Source organism: Haliotis asinina, chromosome 6, assembly GCF_037392515.1.
Source record: "Haliotis asinina isolate JCU_RB_2024 chromosome 6, JCU_Hal_asi_v2, whole genome shotgun sequence".
NCBI lineage: Eukaryota > Metazoa > Mollusca > Gastropoda > Lepetellida > Haliotidae > Haliotis > Haliotis asinina.
The window spans coordinates 18664730-18681146 of record NC_090285.1 but is presented as its reverse complement, the minus strand read 5'-3'; the positions used below and the strand labels follow the sequence as shown (position 1 = coordinate 18681146).

The 16417-nt window shown below is 36.4% G+C and overlaps 1 protein-coding gene across 1 annotated transcript; it reads right to left on the bottom strand.

Moving 5' to 3' along the window:
* Nucleotides 1-8219: 8219 nt before the first annotated feature.
* LOC137286702 (dynein light chain Tctex-type 1) lies at nt 8220-15915 on the bottom strand. The gene is made up of 5 exons (XM_067818683.1): nt 15770-15915; nt 15470-15511; nt 13732-13855; nt 11065-11142; nt 8220-8772 (listed from the first exon to the last, which is right to left on the bottom strand). The coding sequence occupies exons 1-5, from the start codon at nt 15794-15796 to the stop codon at nt 8702-8704; spliced, it is 342 nt and encodes a 113-aa protein (XP_067674784.1). The 5' UTR covers nt 15797-15915; the 3' UTR covers nt 8220-8701.
* Between the last annotated feature and the right edge of the window lie 502 nt (nt 15916-16417).

The window sequence follows — 16417 nt, the reverse complement described above, 5'->3', positions numbered from 1 at the left end:
ATGGATGGTGTTGACCTGTTGTCAGATGTATATGCCCAGGATAGTGATGGTGATACAGCATGACACAGCAGGGTTTTTTTATCTTGACTGCTGTCACTAGGAGTTGCTTGCCTGTCAAGACGTGTGTACACACTCTCATGAATAAAGCTCAAAAGCTGTGGGTAAAAGCAAGCAATCAGTACTGGTGTGTACTTAATGAACAGTTCCAATCTAAAAAGGGCATCTCTCTAGAGGGTGGGAGGGGGAGAAAAGGTAATTTCTCCCACTCACATGGGACCCTACTGACTGGCCAAATTAATCTGTTCTTCTCGTATATGAAGTGGTCCTTGTATGTTGATGTTGTTATCGGCTACTAGCTACATGTGTAATACTTATGTGCTTATACAGCACCAGTTCCATAGCTATTTCTAGCTTGGACATTAAATTAAAACCAGGGTCGACTGGTGAAAGCATTGATATGATATTTTACAGGTGTTTCTGACAATGAGAACCAAACTTACTCGTGACATTCAAGACTTTAATCTCGGACACGAAAACTCAGTGCTACTGTTGACGATCTTTAACAATATATGGAAGAACAAAGGAATAGTTTAATTTATGGCTAGGTAGAGGGACTGATGATGACTTTAAGGGTGGGGTCACTAATTTTGTTCAGGAGAAGTGAAGGGAAAGGATTCAGTTTTATACAGCTGTACATGGAGAGGAGCTCAGCCATTTTGTACATATAAATCATTAACATCAGAATGAACAGAATAAAGACTAGAAACTGTAACAATACAGTTGTAAGAACAATGTCTTTCATAAAACCAGACGAAACTAGTAAAAAGACTACTAAAAGCTGGTATGTGACATTTTAAACACCAACGTAAACGACAACAGAATCAAGATTAATCCATGAGATGTTGCTGACGTGCCCAAGACCTGTCATTGTTATATTTTGCAATTCAAATTAGAAAATATGCTCACTAAATTTGAGAAATGAAGCGAGAAATGAACTCAAACATGAAGAGTATGGTGTTGCTAGTGACTTAAACTTTTGGTGATTTTTTTCATCGCTCTCAGTATGTCATTTCTGAAAGGACGATGTGATGAGCATTACAATATTGCTGATTTCACCTGCATTGGTTGCACTGGAGCTAGTGCTGTTGTCAGTGTTATTGTATCCCCCAGTTTTTTCTCCACTGTACACATTTTGAAATTATATCAAGGACTGAACACACACTGATTGTCACACTTCAGATTCAGTTATTCACTGGTCACGAGACCCGTGAAGGTCTGGGTTAGAATATTGGCCTTCAGTATCCCATGCTTGCCATAAGAGGCGACTGACAGGATTGGGTGGTCAGACTTGCTCACTTAGTTGACACGTCATCGGTTCCCAGTTCGATGGTCATTATGGATTGTTTGACCTAGACTTGATTATTTACAGATATGGCTGGAATACTGCTGAGAGAAACTAAACTCACTCACTCACTCACCCTCATTCACTGGTCACAAGGGGGACATCTGTTAATGTTCCCTTGATGTTTGTTTATGTTCACTGAACCTGAAAGCTCAATCATGTGAAATCTTGATATAGTTATTGTTTTAACTGATGTGGTGTATGTTTTGTATAAATACATTTAGAATGAAACATTTACATTTCCATGTAAGTTTTTCATCAAACATGAATGTTTTCACTTTGCACTTATCTGAATATGAAAGCTTGGTGTGAACAAAGTACATATTCCGCTTTAATTTGACAAATATGAAACTGGCTTGTCGTCACTGGGAGAGATTAAATCAGAAGTTCTAGTATATGATGATTCTCGCCACCGCAACAGAAGTAGACATGAGAAGGTATTTTTGGAGGTGGTATATATTGAAAAACAAAAATATTTCATGAGTGAAAGTTTTATTTGAATAGATTGGATGTTCAAGAAACAAGTGCCATTTTATTAGTATTAAGTATTTTATTTTTTGTGAATGTGTAATTACAAGCAACTTAATCATGCTGAAATGTCTGATTAACGTGTTCAATGCAGTTATGTGTCCTGTGGAACTACTGTTACATATGCCAGAGTTTAGAGATAATGTAATACTGCCAAGTGTGGTTAAGGTTTTTTTGAACACTGTAATACATTACCAGATGACATTGATGACATTATAAACCTCTTTACTGATAGTATTTGTATGGAGCAATTGTTCACATTCCATATATGGCAGGTATTCTCTGTCGCCTAGAAGTTTCAATAATCGATTTCAGGTGAGGGATATTAAGTCTTTTATTGCATAAATAGGAAGCTAAAGTGAGTGCTTATGCCTTAATATGTATATTATAGGCCCAAAGAGTGTCAGTAGTGTGTGACATAGTGCCTTTAACTGTATCTCTTTGGGTATGTGGAAGCAGCACAACCCTGGTCTTAGTGAAACAATCTCTTCTGTGATTTCACGGTGTCAGGGTGAAATCTAAACTAGTGGTCAAAAGAAAGTAAAGACTTATATTTTGAATTTTTGGCAAAGTTGTTCAAGTTTGCAAAATCCTTTAAGGCCAGAACGGTTTGCCCACACACTGACTAATCATGCCCCCAAATGCAACATGTTGGCTGTGATGAGGCACATGATTTTGCGAAAAATGGCAAAACGTGCATCTCAGAGATTCTACAAGCAGCAGGTATCAGAGCTCGACATCCCTTGCTTGGAATCCAGGAACATTGTTGTGACCCAGGAACACTGTAGGTTACTGTGAGCAAAGACTGTACGTTGCTGGCTGGTATGAAATTGGCAGTGAGTGTTTGGCAGCAGTCGAAAGTTGATTTTGCACACCCATTTAAGTGACTCATTCCACTGTTGTCTAAAATATCCATTTTGAATGATGAGAAGAGAAATGTGAGTTTTTTTGCTATGCTTACCATGTAAAATTTGTATTTGTATTTCTTTCCTTGAAACACACTTGTATGGGTGGTTGCTTGGTTTTTGTAGGCTTTTTATTATATTAGCACTTGTTGGTTATGGGAGATTATGTGTGACCAAGGAGGATGGTTTTGATGGTAAACAAACCTATGGCTTTGAGGGTGTTAATAGTATTTTGTAGACTTATATTATAATTAGTAGGTGTGTTAGGTGTGTATTTGTATCCAGTGAACACTTGAACACCATTCTAGGATATGCAGTGTAGCAGGAAGTGTTCAGGCGATTTCATTGCAGAGTATGCATTTGTCTGTGTGGTCTTATTTTATGTCAATAGGTATTTAATTTGCTTGGACCTACTTGCAATCTTGTTATGCCCATGGCAGTCTTTTCAAATTTATGGCATTTTTGTGTTTTTCAGTTGATTTTCTAGTTTATAATTTTAATTTTGGTATTTACTTCATCACTTTTGGAAGATTCTTTTGTTTTAATAGGCTAGGATTGGAGTGACGTTACTATGACCATTCATTATGGGCATGTGAAAGATGTTGTCTCGATGACTGCATGATGTAGTTTGCCTTGAGGGCTGCGATGTGGGTGTTGATACCAGTGCATTCTGTACTGGGGTCGAAGGAAGTTTTCGTCCCAAGGCGATTTTGATAACTTGGTTTGATTATTTTTTCATTTATTTATTTTTTATTTTATGTTAGTGTTCCTACTGATAGCGGAGAAAGTGGCTTGCTAAATTTGTTATCTTTATTTTTTCTAAGTTTTGCTGTGTTGTTTTACAGATTTTATGGATTGCCTGAATTTATGCACTAGGCCTTGTACATAATGATTTAGGTGATGTGCTGTATTAATGTTGATTTTAGCTATATTAAATACCAATTTGAATTTTTTCCATGTCTGTTTAATATCCTCAATACCCAAGTTAGTGGTGGTTTATCTACTGTAAGTATCTTAAGGGGAATGGATTCTTTAGTTATATTAATGATGCAGCCTGCTATATTTACACGGAAATGTCCAGAAAACAAAGAGCTGGGCACACTTGCACAAAGTGATCTTACCACTAGAACTATCTATGTTGGAGAATGGGAGTTACAGTCATTGTAGTGCTAAGATCGCTTTGTGCAAGTGTCTTTGTTTTCTTGTTCAGTTTGGAGGTTTACCCAGTCAGCTTTGTTGTAAAATTTTGTTTTTGTTGATTACTCTGGGTTTTGTAATTCATGTTTCCTACATTTATATGTTTAGTTCAGTGATCACTGCCCAACAGATCCTCATGTACTTTACGGCGTACATTGAGCGAGGTCTGGGGTTCAGATTGTTAGGTCCATAGCAGCATGTTTTTGTGAGGACAAACATACCAAATGTTGATGTTGATTTCCAGATTTAACATACACTTTCAGATGTAATAGATATTTTGCACACAGGCTTGTGTAACTAATTGCTTCTTGTTATTCAGGAGTACATGTATTAGGTTGTTTTGTTCGATCAAGCTGACTATGAGTTGGCAAACTTTGTGCTTAACTATATGAATACATGTTCTGCCATTGGTTTGGGTTAGTTTACCAGTTGCATGAGGGTTAACTATCCCTATGAAGTTTTTGTACTATTTGGAACTGATGAGTATCCATTTAGGGCTAACTAGGTGGTGGGTGATCTAGTTAAGTTTAGGTAAACAAGGCTCATTAAATATACAGGTAAATATGTGGTGATTTTAAAATTTTGGATATTGTTTTTCTAAGTTTGATTATGTGGATTAAGATTTGGTTACAGTGATACTTAGACACCACAAATTATGTTAAACATTGTTTCTTCAGATGTAACTTTTGAATGTTTTGATTTATTACTGTTTTGATATATTAATGGTTTGCCATTTAGAACTTTGTAATATGTTTATTTTAATGCTCTATGTATTGGTGTGTATTTAGTGACTAGCTACCTGTTTCTAAGCTATTCTAGTTTGAAACACAGAAGAATTACTGTGAAGACTCCTGGTCATATTTGACACCCATGATAGGCACAATGATAGAGGGTCCAAAAGACAAAAAGGTAGCAGTAGACACATGTTTGTAGCAGGTATTTTTAGTTGTGAACTTGGAATGCTGATTATAAGATGTTTTGCAATATTTAATTGACAGAAAGGTAGCAGTAGACACATGTTTGTAGCAGGTATTTTAAGTTGTGAACTTGGAATGCTAATTATGAGATGTTTTAATATGATTACATGAATAAGTGATCTATTCAGTTCAACAACCACAGAGTTCTAGGCATGAAAAGTCAAGACACACAGATTTATCATTTCAGCAGGAGAAAGTTGATGTTTATTTCAAAATCTAAATAATTTCAGCCATAAATTGTTATGAATATGATTATGAACAAACTGCAAACACACAGCGCATGATAGAAACAGTGTTGACTATTTTCTCAATTCTAGTTGTTCATTTAAACAAATTTCTCAAAATCAGGCCCAAGTTCTGCTTGGAACTTTGAAAAAAACCCTCCCAAAATGAGATACATTTGAATAGCTCGAGGTTATATTGTACTGGTGTTGTTTAACTTAGTTTAAGTAGCAAGTGTTCAAAGTGCATATATTGAGTAATTTTAACTGTTACAAATGATCGTTGTTATCATTGTATGTTCCTCTCTGTGTGTGATGTATGTCACCATGTAACTGTGTGTTTTTTAAATAAAATATCTGTCAACTGGTTGAATTGTTTTTCAAGTATCCCAGAGGGCACTCACCTAGATGTTTGGTATGCAGTTTGGAATTGAGCTGTGCCATCATTTTGGCTACTTTTGACCAATCTACAACTCTATTTATGTCAGAGTACCATGAACCAGAAATAGGTTAAGTAAGTTAGACAGTGTCCCTTTTCCATATGTTGGGACCGACAACTTTCTATTCAGGCTTTCTATACCCAGGTTTATTTTATCTATCATACTGTACATTATGTATGTATGTTTGATTTACAAGTTTGTCCAGCTAATCTGGTCTTCTATGTCTCCTAGGCTTGCATATGTGTAAACTTACTCTGTTCTTGTAGTCTCAGATTATCTGCCCTTGTTTTTGATTTGCTAATATTTGGGCTATGCTGCAAGACCTATAATGGCCTAACATACCAATCATGTGACTTGTTAGCCAGAAAGTTGGGGTGGCAATCAACATGGCAATCAGTCAGTGTCAAATAATTGACTGAAATGCAAAAGGAAACCATATAACATCTATTTGATGGAAAGGATATCTTAATATCACTTAATAATAGATGTTACCTCCCTTTCATCAAAGGATACCAAACTGATTCTGAGACTCAAGTGTGGATAACTTATGATCACAAGAACAATAGAAATTGATTCAGGGTATTGCAAACATCTACTGAAGTGTGAGCCCAGGAGTGACACTGACAGAGGATGAGATTGCATTTGTGAAAGAACACATAGCACTACTGATCACTTCCTTTGTGTTAACCAGATGGTCCAATAGCATTTTCTTTTTCCAAACATTTCAAAGTGTGGCCCAGGTAGTGTAAAATCAGTCAGAGGTTTATCCAATGGTTCGAAGGAAGTGATTTTTAATGAATTGACATCAGCAAATATTTGACTCACACTGATTTTCTTTTCTGTTCTCTCTGAGGTCTAAAATGTGAACCTTGCCTTCTTGCACCTGTGTGGTAATTTTAGAGGGAAAGCAGCTCTGATCAGAACTGATCCTTCAAACTGGTCTACCAAAGTGCGTTTGTATGCAGCAATATATTCAGCTGTCTTACACTGTGCAACTTAGCTGTAGGTACAAAATATGTTTTAATCCTATTCAAGGCTTGAAAACTGTCTAAAACATATACATGTACATTGGATCATATGTATAGGAGAGAACATGCATCCAAGGTTTTGGTAGACAATATAAAACCGAAGGGGGAGGAGGAGTGTTTTTTGTAACATATATACCATCAACAGTGGATCATTCAATCTCAGGCAAACTGTAGCACAAATGGGATTGCGTAATGTAGAGAATATGACCAGTCTTCTTATATGCAAGCAAAGCGAGCATTTTGCTCCTTTCGCTCGCATAATAAGAAGACTGGTCATATTCTCTACACTGCGCAATCCAAATTGCACTAGTTTGCCTGTGATTTAATGAAGCTACATAACAACCGAAGAGAATTTAATGGTAGTAACTATAAATAGATCTTTTTTGTACATCCTTTGTTGACCCAGTGGCTGTGTGGTAGAGCGTCTCCCAACAAATCTGAGAGTCGCAGTTCCAATCTTGCTTGGGAATTCAAATGCATTTGCACCTTGAGTTTAATCTTGAATGATAATTTTCAATTGATTTCAAAACTCATATCATTTGAATGTGGACGTCCATATAAGAAAAGATGATTGCAGAAAGTAAAAACTGGGAAGAGGTCATACTAACGAAAAGTAAAACCTGTCCCTACAAAAACAAAAACCTTGAATGTGGTTATTCTAGGAAAACAAGAGACGACCAAATACATAGAGAGAAGCACATTTCACGTTTATACGTCCAGCAGAGAATTAACTTCTGGAAAAGCAACTCTTAATTTCAACATAACCCCAGGTATCACATCTTATACCCATGGCTGTTAATCGAGAAGGTTTCACTTGAATGATGACTTGCTGTAAGCATCTGTGAAGTTAGACATACCTGATGAGTTTACAATAACTCAGGCAATAGGGATGGTGCTGTCTTACCAACCTCCTTGGGATAATATCTTTGGGATTCAAACTAAATCATTGTTGATATGTAATGGACAGAACTCTGTAGCAAGTAAAACCTTGGAAGAGGTCTTTCTAGCGAACATGTCCCTACAAAACAAAAACCTCCAGTGCTGCTATTCTGAGAAAACATGAGATGCATGACCTGATATATAGTGAGAATCACACTTTAGGTTTATATGTCAGGGGAGCAGTTTCACAAAACTCTCGTAAGCCTAAGAACTCGAAAGTTTTCTCATAGCCATTGTACCTTCTATATTGTAACACAGGAGCTACGGATGCTATGAGAAAAGTTACGAGACCTTAGGCTTACGAGAGCTTTGTGAAACAGGGCCCAGAGTAATAACTTCTGGAAAAGCAACTTTTAACATAACTTCAACATAACCAAAGGAATGACACCTTGTACCCATGATGATTCCACTTGAATGATGATTCGCGAAGTTAGACAAACCTCATGGGTTTACCATGACCTTGGAAAAATATCTTTGGCATTCAAAACTAAATCAACGCAAGGGACAGAACTCTGTGTAGCAAAAGTGATAACTCTGACCACTGACCCACCCAAACCTTCTCAGACACAACACAACCAAAACTGAATATGATGATTTATTTTCTTTATCAATGATCAATAAATTGCAGAAAAAGTGAAAGAACTAAACAGAGGAAGTGTTCTTACTTAACAATTATGCATCCTACAGTTAAAACCCCAAATAACCACATTTTATACATAAATTTGGCAACGCAATTCATCAACCTCCTAATGTCCAAGCATAGAAGTCAAGTCGCTATAGAGTTCTACAAACAGAAGCAGAAGCTAAGTCAGTAAGATAAAACACATAAAACACTGTCTTTGATGACATAAGTAATGAAATGTTCCATTGTCCAACATTCAAGGAAACAAGATCTACACCACAAGCTAACTCTTCTTGAGTCATCCCAGTCAGAAAATGGGACAATGGTAACTCCACAAACATTACAATCAAACAGTCCACATAAATAAAGTGTAGGTGTATCACAAGCTGTGAATGAATGATGTATGTTGTATGTATCTGTACAAGTCCTGGGTGTTGTTTCTTCAGATGGCCAGGCCGAAGACACTGACGATGCAGTACATCATCTTGTTTTCCCACCTAACTGTGCAGCTACCTGTGAACAATTCAACAAAATAATCACACCACAAGCCATGGAATATCATTAAACATAATAAGTTGTACTGTAAAGAGCAAGTGAACGTTCAGGGGTCTGTCCATTCAGGAACTTTAAACATTAGCTAGTGGGGACCAAGGCATGAACAACGGTAAGACTGGGACGGGTAACCAGATACCTGGGACGGGTGGGTAATGAGTTGTGTTGTGACTATAACTAGTTCTATATTCATAATACATACATGCAATATATAAAACCTTGTCAACGAAGAAGAATTTAAGACAGTCAAGCAGGACATGGTACCTCAAATCTGGACTGACAACCGATGTAGGTGTAACCAATATAGGCGACTGGTTTATTGAATGGAAATAGTAATGAATGTTATATTAATGGTACCCAGCCCTAAACATGGGTGCCACAGCCAAATAACATATGGTATGCTTCACATGATTTCGAAAATCTTACCAATGTTTTATCAAATGACATTCAGGCAGTGGTGTAGCATAGTTGTAAAAGAATTCACGCATCAGACTAAGGTTCAATTCAGCACATGGGTAAAATGTGGGCAGACCATTTCTGGTATCCCTTGATGTCATAATGCTGGAATATTGCTAAATGTGGCATAAAACTAAAAGAAAAGTAACCCTAGCCTGCTTTGAGTGGAACAGAAAATTCTATAAATGCAGTTCAAATAATACACAGTTATCATACATATTTATTTTCCAGCCTATAGGAAGAATATGCTTATCATAACCTGTACTTCTACTGATAATACAGATAAGCCTTCGTGACAGTAAATTGAAGGCGATCAGACAATTAACTCAGAGTATGGTTAAAGAATATGCACTGTATATTAATGCAGAGTGTTCACTACAACAAATAGGCAAACATAATTGGCTTTCCTTTGACAAATTCAGAAATTTCAAAGAATATACTGAACATGTAAAACCTTTAAACATATTTTACAGTATTCAGTTTGTGAATATGATGAAAAATTGCTCTTTGTAAAATCCTACACCTTCATGTTTATTCAACTCTTCTTAATGATGTTACATATCATTACATGAATAACTGCCCACAGAAGCATATAAAGTCATGTGCAATGAATTACAAATTAGCAGTGACTGAAATCAGTAATACTACAGTTATTATGCATATAAGGGTGTGACCTGTGATCTCATCAAAAGAACAGTTGCTGGGAGATTAGTACAACATACAGGGCCCTAATCCATCCAGCAATCTTCACTGGGAGAAAAACATGACACTCAGGGAGACTTATCAACCTTGACCGTGTTACCAAGACAGAAGCATTGTGGAGGAAGCACCTATCTGGCAGTGGAATGTGTAGAAACAGAAAACCATGAAACACAGACTGACTATGGAATCTACACTAGTGAAAAACCATGAGACGCTGAAGGATTATTCCATCTTGAAATCTATGCAGTGTTGAGAAAAAGTGCCTTGATTCTGATATTAGTAAAGACACTGTGGAGGGGGCACCTATCTCATCAGGGAGTCATCGTAACCAACACAACGTACTGGTAATCTAATTCAGTTGAGATTTGCCAAAAGAAACCAGAGGTTTACAGGGGTAGCAGGGTAATTATTCCGACCAAGAAGCACCTGCACCTTGGAAGAACAAACATGGTGTACTTCTTGGTACACCAATCCTGGAAATAGCACAGGGAGACAAGCATGGGATATATCGGTACCTATTCTGTCAAAGAATACTCCTATTAGCATGGTTTAAAACCCTAATGTAACAAATTCCGGACAATATTTTGGCCTTTATTCTATTTATTGGGGACACATGCATTCACTTTATCTTTCCATTGATGCAATGAGAGACTTATATTATCCTTTACATAAAATCGATGATTGAAACTTTGAGGCGAACAGCTTCCAAACAAGAAAACTTGTCATATATGGAATGAAAACGAAAACTCTGTACATTGAAAGCTGTTGCAAACACTGTTGTTGGGGTTTGCGAAACTGGCTCAATCACAACTTGTGTTACAGGATATTTGTAATGAGTGCTCCAAGGGACATAGCTCTATGGGGTGGGCTTGAAATAATGTTTGGTCGGCAGAGGGCATGAGAGTCGATTTAATCCCATGTTTCATCAATTCATTCGAACATTTTGATTTTACACTGTAACCTATACATGTATCATTTTTCAAAAATACATTATGAGGTAGCTTCCCAGACAGCTGATAGTTTTGTACTATTGAACCTTTAATGAATCCATGTATTGTCATGGTTGCAATGACTGCAGCTGTGACTGATACTAACCATCAGTGGAATTGTCCCAGAAACAGGAACTAGCAGTGTGGAGACCAGCGCCATTCTTCTGCATGATCACACAAGTCACTGTAAGCAGACAACAGCGATACAAACATACATAACAACACAAAACGATGTATCCTCCATAACAAGAATCATTCCTATTGGTACTACCATGTATAAAAGCCATGGTTAAGTATTATTAGGCTGACATCCACAGTCAAGTAAGTTGTTTACACACCTATGCAACCTCAGAGGGGGTGAATTTGTGTCTGCTCTCATTCCCCCAAGCCCCCATTAACCATGATAACCACTGAAACTCACTGCAATGTCATAGGAAGATCCAGATTTTTTGTCCTGAAAGTTCATTATATGACCTGTGAAAATATTTGAAAATAAACTGTGCACATCCCCTTTCTGAACTGTGCACTCCCCTTTCTGGACTAAGGCTTCGTCTCTGAATATATATAATATTATTATCATTATGTATATAGCTACGGCTAAAGATATCTTTCTAGACTAAGGACTAGTCTCTGAATATATATAATTTTTATAGTAACAAACAAACCCATTTTAATTGAAAAGGAGAGCCAGGGAGACCAGAGATTCAGGACCTGAACATGAGGAAATCTAGACTTGCTTCATTAGAGGCTTTAGCACTGCAGAGTAGGCACAGCAGTAGGCAAAATAATGTGGTTCTACCCCCTTTCTCAAAAAGGTGTATATGCCCATTATAGCCTATCACTAATTGACAACTAATGGATCAAAATAAAATCTCAACATTCTGGCGGAGTGAATGAAAGTTTGTCACTCATTTTCCAATACTTAAGAAATACATTTCACAAAAAGGGTACTCTATCTTCTGATAAAGTCTGTCCCAACTTTGATCTTTCACTATAGCATCTTCAAATGCAAGGTAAGAGTTCTCTTTCAAAATGTCTTCACTAAGTTAAAACAAATTGATTTTTACACTAGGGCAATGGAACAAAATATAATAGGGTAATGGAACATCTGAAGTAAATGTATTAGGTATGGTCTGAGATTTTGCTGAGGAAGAAGTTCACATCTTATGATAAATAGGTTTGACGTCTTACAATTAACATGTTTGACAAACATGTAGTTCATGTGACAAACAATGCTGCAGCAGACTCTGGTGACAACAGTAATAATCAGTTTGACAGACAGTAAGCTTTGGAACAACACATAACACCACAGAGCTATTTTACTGTTGAACTGGACTGACCATCAGATGAACTGTCCCAGAAACATGAGGAGGCCACATGGAGCCCTCCACCAGTCTTTTGTTTTATAGTACAAGTCACTGCGTAATGAACAGAGAGAGATATTTCTAGCATATTATGTTAATGGACCACCATTGTGATATTAACCAAATCAGACATCGAGCCTACAACCTCTGTACTAAGTCACTTGGGTTTAAAATGGCAAAGTTTACTTTAAAGTGCAGTGGAATCTGTCTAATATGGACTACCCTGAGACCGACTCATTTGTCCGGAATATAAAGTAGTCCGGATTAGTTATATTTTGGCTGTTACCACATATCTTGGTGTTATGCTGGTCAGTCTGTAATCCCTCACTTATAGGTCTTTAAACTGACACTGACTTAATCCTGTCACATTAGGTAATTTGAGTATTAAGAATCAATTAATCATTGAGAACGAAAGTAATAGAGATGTTTATTCAATGGACTGTCATTTAGTCCACATAAAATTTTAAAAAGCACTGTTTTCACAGAAAGATGATTGTCGGGACTGTCTGTCTGTTACTTTTATCTGTAACCTGTAACTGAGAGAGTCTAGAATATAAATCAAGCTTTAACATGTTTAATGACAGATAGAAGGCAGATTTTGCCAGCACTCAGAGAGCAGTCCAGATTATGGAGAAGACAGGTTTACAAAAAGTCTGGATTATCAGATTCCACTGTATTGCAAAAGCTAGCTTACACTGACAGCTTCATATCTGTCTCTATGTCATATTTATCTCTAATTGTAGTGTAATAACGATGTGCTGTTTTGTTTCTTTAATACAAAAATGATATTAGATTAAGATAATGATGGCTTGATAGTATAATACTGTAGAAAATGCAATCATTGAAAGACAGTTGATTCAATGTGATATTTAAGAAAGTGTCAACCACAGACCAATACCATGATGTGTTTCCTATCCTCAATGAAGATATCTAAGTATCTTTTCCTAATATAATCCTAAAGACAAACTCTGTAGCTTTTTAGGAATGTTAGATTGAAAAATAGGACTTCATAATAGACATGTGTCATGAATCAATATGTATTATGATACATGTGTGTCATCAGTCAATATGTATCATGATACCTATGTCACAATAGTTTTGCAACAATATAGCATAAATATAGTTACATTTTGAACATTTAATAATATTTCACATTTTATAACTATCCATGAAAAGACCAACAGTTTTTATTCTCAGAGATAAAGAATAATCATTTATATTACAACGCTCAACTGTAACATAAATAAAAATGTAAACAATACACAAACAAATTTAAACTGATACTTTCAAAACTAAACACAGATATAGTTTTGAATCGTTTCTGAAAAAATATTGATCCATTGATGTATTGTGGCATCCCTACTGAAAATACAGGCAAAATTCACTTTCAGTAACGGAAAAAAACATACCGATATACTTGAAAGGTTTTCCCAGTTTTGTAAGCTGATTTAGACATTGTTCCACCACATTTGACGTCCACTGATTCACTTTGTTGTGTTGATAGGCATTGCCACCGATTGCTCCTTCAATAGCCTGAAATGGACATGGAAAAAGCAATGTTTCAATAGATTGTAAAAACTAGACAATTATCAGGAAGATGAAATCTGAAATCTGATATATATCCTACACAATCTGCAGCTCGATCGATACAGACTACTCAGAAGTCAAGATCTTGAAAAATGTTTTGTTTCTGGTTTAGTGAGCACAAATAATAATATTATTAAACAAACATCTACTGAAAATTATTCTTGGGCAAAACTCTGACAAGAATGCTCAAATATTTTTGGTGCATTTGTAATTACTTTGATAAAAAGCAGAATCACAATTCACATGGTATGTGCAAGATTCTATAGGCACTTGGAATAGAAAATGGTTACTTTATGTCTAAATTTAGCTATACATAGTTAGAAAAACAACATTGGAAAAACTGAGAATGTGGGAGCTGAGCAATAAAGACCTGAACTTTTATATTATAAATTACATATTGCTTTATGTAGTGATAATAAACATCTCACTGACCACATTCATCTCATATGTCTTATGTTTATATTCTAACTATTTCTCAAATGATGTACTATAAGACACAGCTTATACCCTCATGGGTTTCCGTGGTATTAAGAAATTTACAACTATGAATACGATCGCTGATATTGTCAAGTCGTTGTCTGTATCGGACGACAGACAGCCACTGTGCATAAACTCTGGTGACATATGTTTCCATGGTGTTCCCTACAGAACAACTTACAGGTGCATGCCAATTGTCACAATCTCACATGTTATGTACAGTCAATCGGGAAGTGTCAAAGTAGGATTACAGTAATAATGAAGTTGATAAATTGTGATACAGCCAACGATTTTAGAATTAACAGAATAGTCATATTTCTTCAGAATAAATTTCCAGTTCACAGAATATGCTGAGTTGATCAATGGAATACATGAAACAGAACATGAAGAAACAACTTAAGACATGACCCTATCGGGCTTCCATAGTTTAAAAAAAATAGAGCAGGGTTTCCTCCTTAGGTGACATGAATATTTTTTATGATTATATCAGCTAGCAAACTTGTGATGTTTGGAAAATTTTGGAACTGAACAAGTTTATGGAAAATGTAAAGTTACATTAGTCTTTACAAGTAGACGACTGTTCGAACACAAATTGATGAAAGTCTGAACATTTTTCGCTCACTGCCGTGATGACCTACTAATAAGCGTAATCAATCGATATGTGGCAGTTTGGTGAGTGGTTCATGACAAATTATGTCATTAGAAACGTAAGTACCACGGAATCATATGATGGCATGGTAATGTATTCTGTGAAGATAAAACAAACAAACAAAGCATCCCATCTGTAACATTCTAAAAGTCCAAGATTTTAAATGTTTGCTACATTATTAGGAGGTAGGTTTGGCTTGTAGTCTGCACTTCTACCACAGAATGAGTTGTTTTCAATGTGTTTCTCTAGCTGTAAGTCTACGCAATAAAACGGTTACCATGATGACCATGATAATGCTTGTCATCAAAGGACACAGCATATATAATGCATGGTGATTGGTACTATTAAATAATCAGGGGTAGGCAAACAAAGAAAGGTTAGGGATTAAAGAAGCCTGTATGTGGAAATACTACTGTAAACTGTAATGTACTTACCTCTTTGATAATGTTTGTCACTTCATCAACAACAAATGAGGTCTGAAACGAAAATATTATTCGTCAAAGTATGAATCCAGATCTGTATTTCAAAGGAAAAATGATTTAACATGTTACAAACATACTAATCACTGAAGGACTACTGAAGAACTGAATAAAAACCGAAAGAGAAAAACACTCTCATCAGGCCATCTTGTTTCGTCTGTCAGACACAAGATAGCAATGCATGAGTCAACCTGTTTGTGTTTGCCACAACGGTAGCTCTCATATGATACAAATAAGAAAGAGCGAATATGTTACCTCTTCTGCTGACTGAAAATCGTCCATTTTCGATGCTACCTGGTCGAGATCCCGTTGAAAAGTGCGTCTGTTTGCAAACAGGTACCCGTTTTAGCCCGTTTCCTGACAACGACAACCTCTCGCAAAATCTCGTAAATCCAAGGGGCATAACTCTGCCACTTATTCCTCTCAATATCAGTTTCAACACGCTATTTGCTGGTTCGTATCCGACGTATTAATCGACAGCACACATTGTCACTCAATTTGGTGTGCCGCTGCTGGCGATTAGATGCCTGACACCGAGGGTGTGGTTTCGAATCCCGGATGAGATTCAACTCAACAATAGTGCCAGAATCTGTACGTTCCTAGGACTAGCATAAAAAAAGTGTATAACATAGGCTGCCATAGGCTACATTTGAACACTTTCTAAAATGGCATTGTGTAATCCTAACACGTTTTCTGGATAATTGTAACAGCGATTAGACAAAGCCATATTTCTTTCGCATTCTTTCAGTCCATAAATTATAATCTTTCTTTTGAACCAGAAATGCTTCTTATTTACAAGCTCACTTATAATTTTGATTGTAAAGCACTCGAAAACAATGCAATGTGGTCCTTGGAAAAAATGCATTGTTGAAAGTGGTGGACTCGCCGTTTCTAAGCATTAAA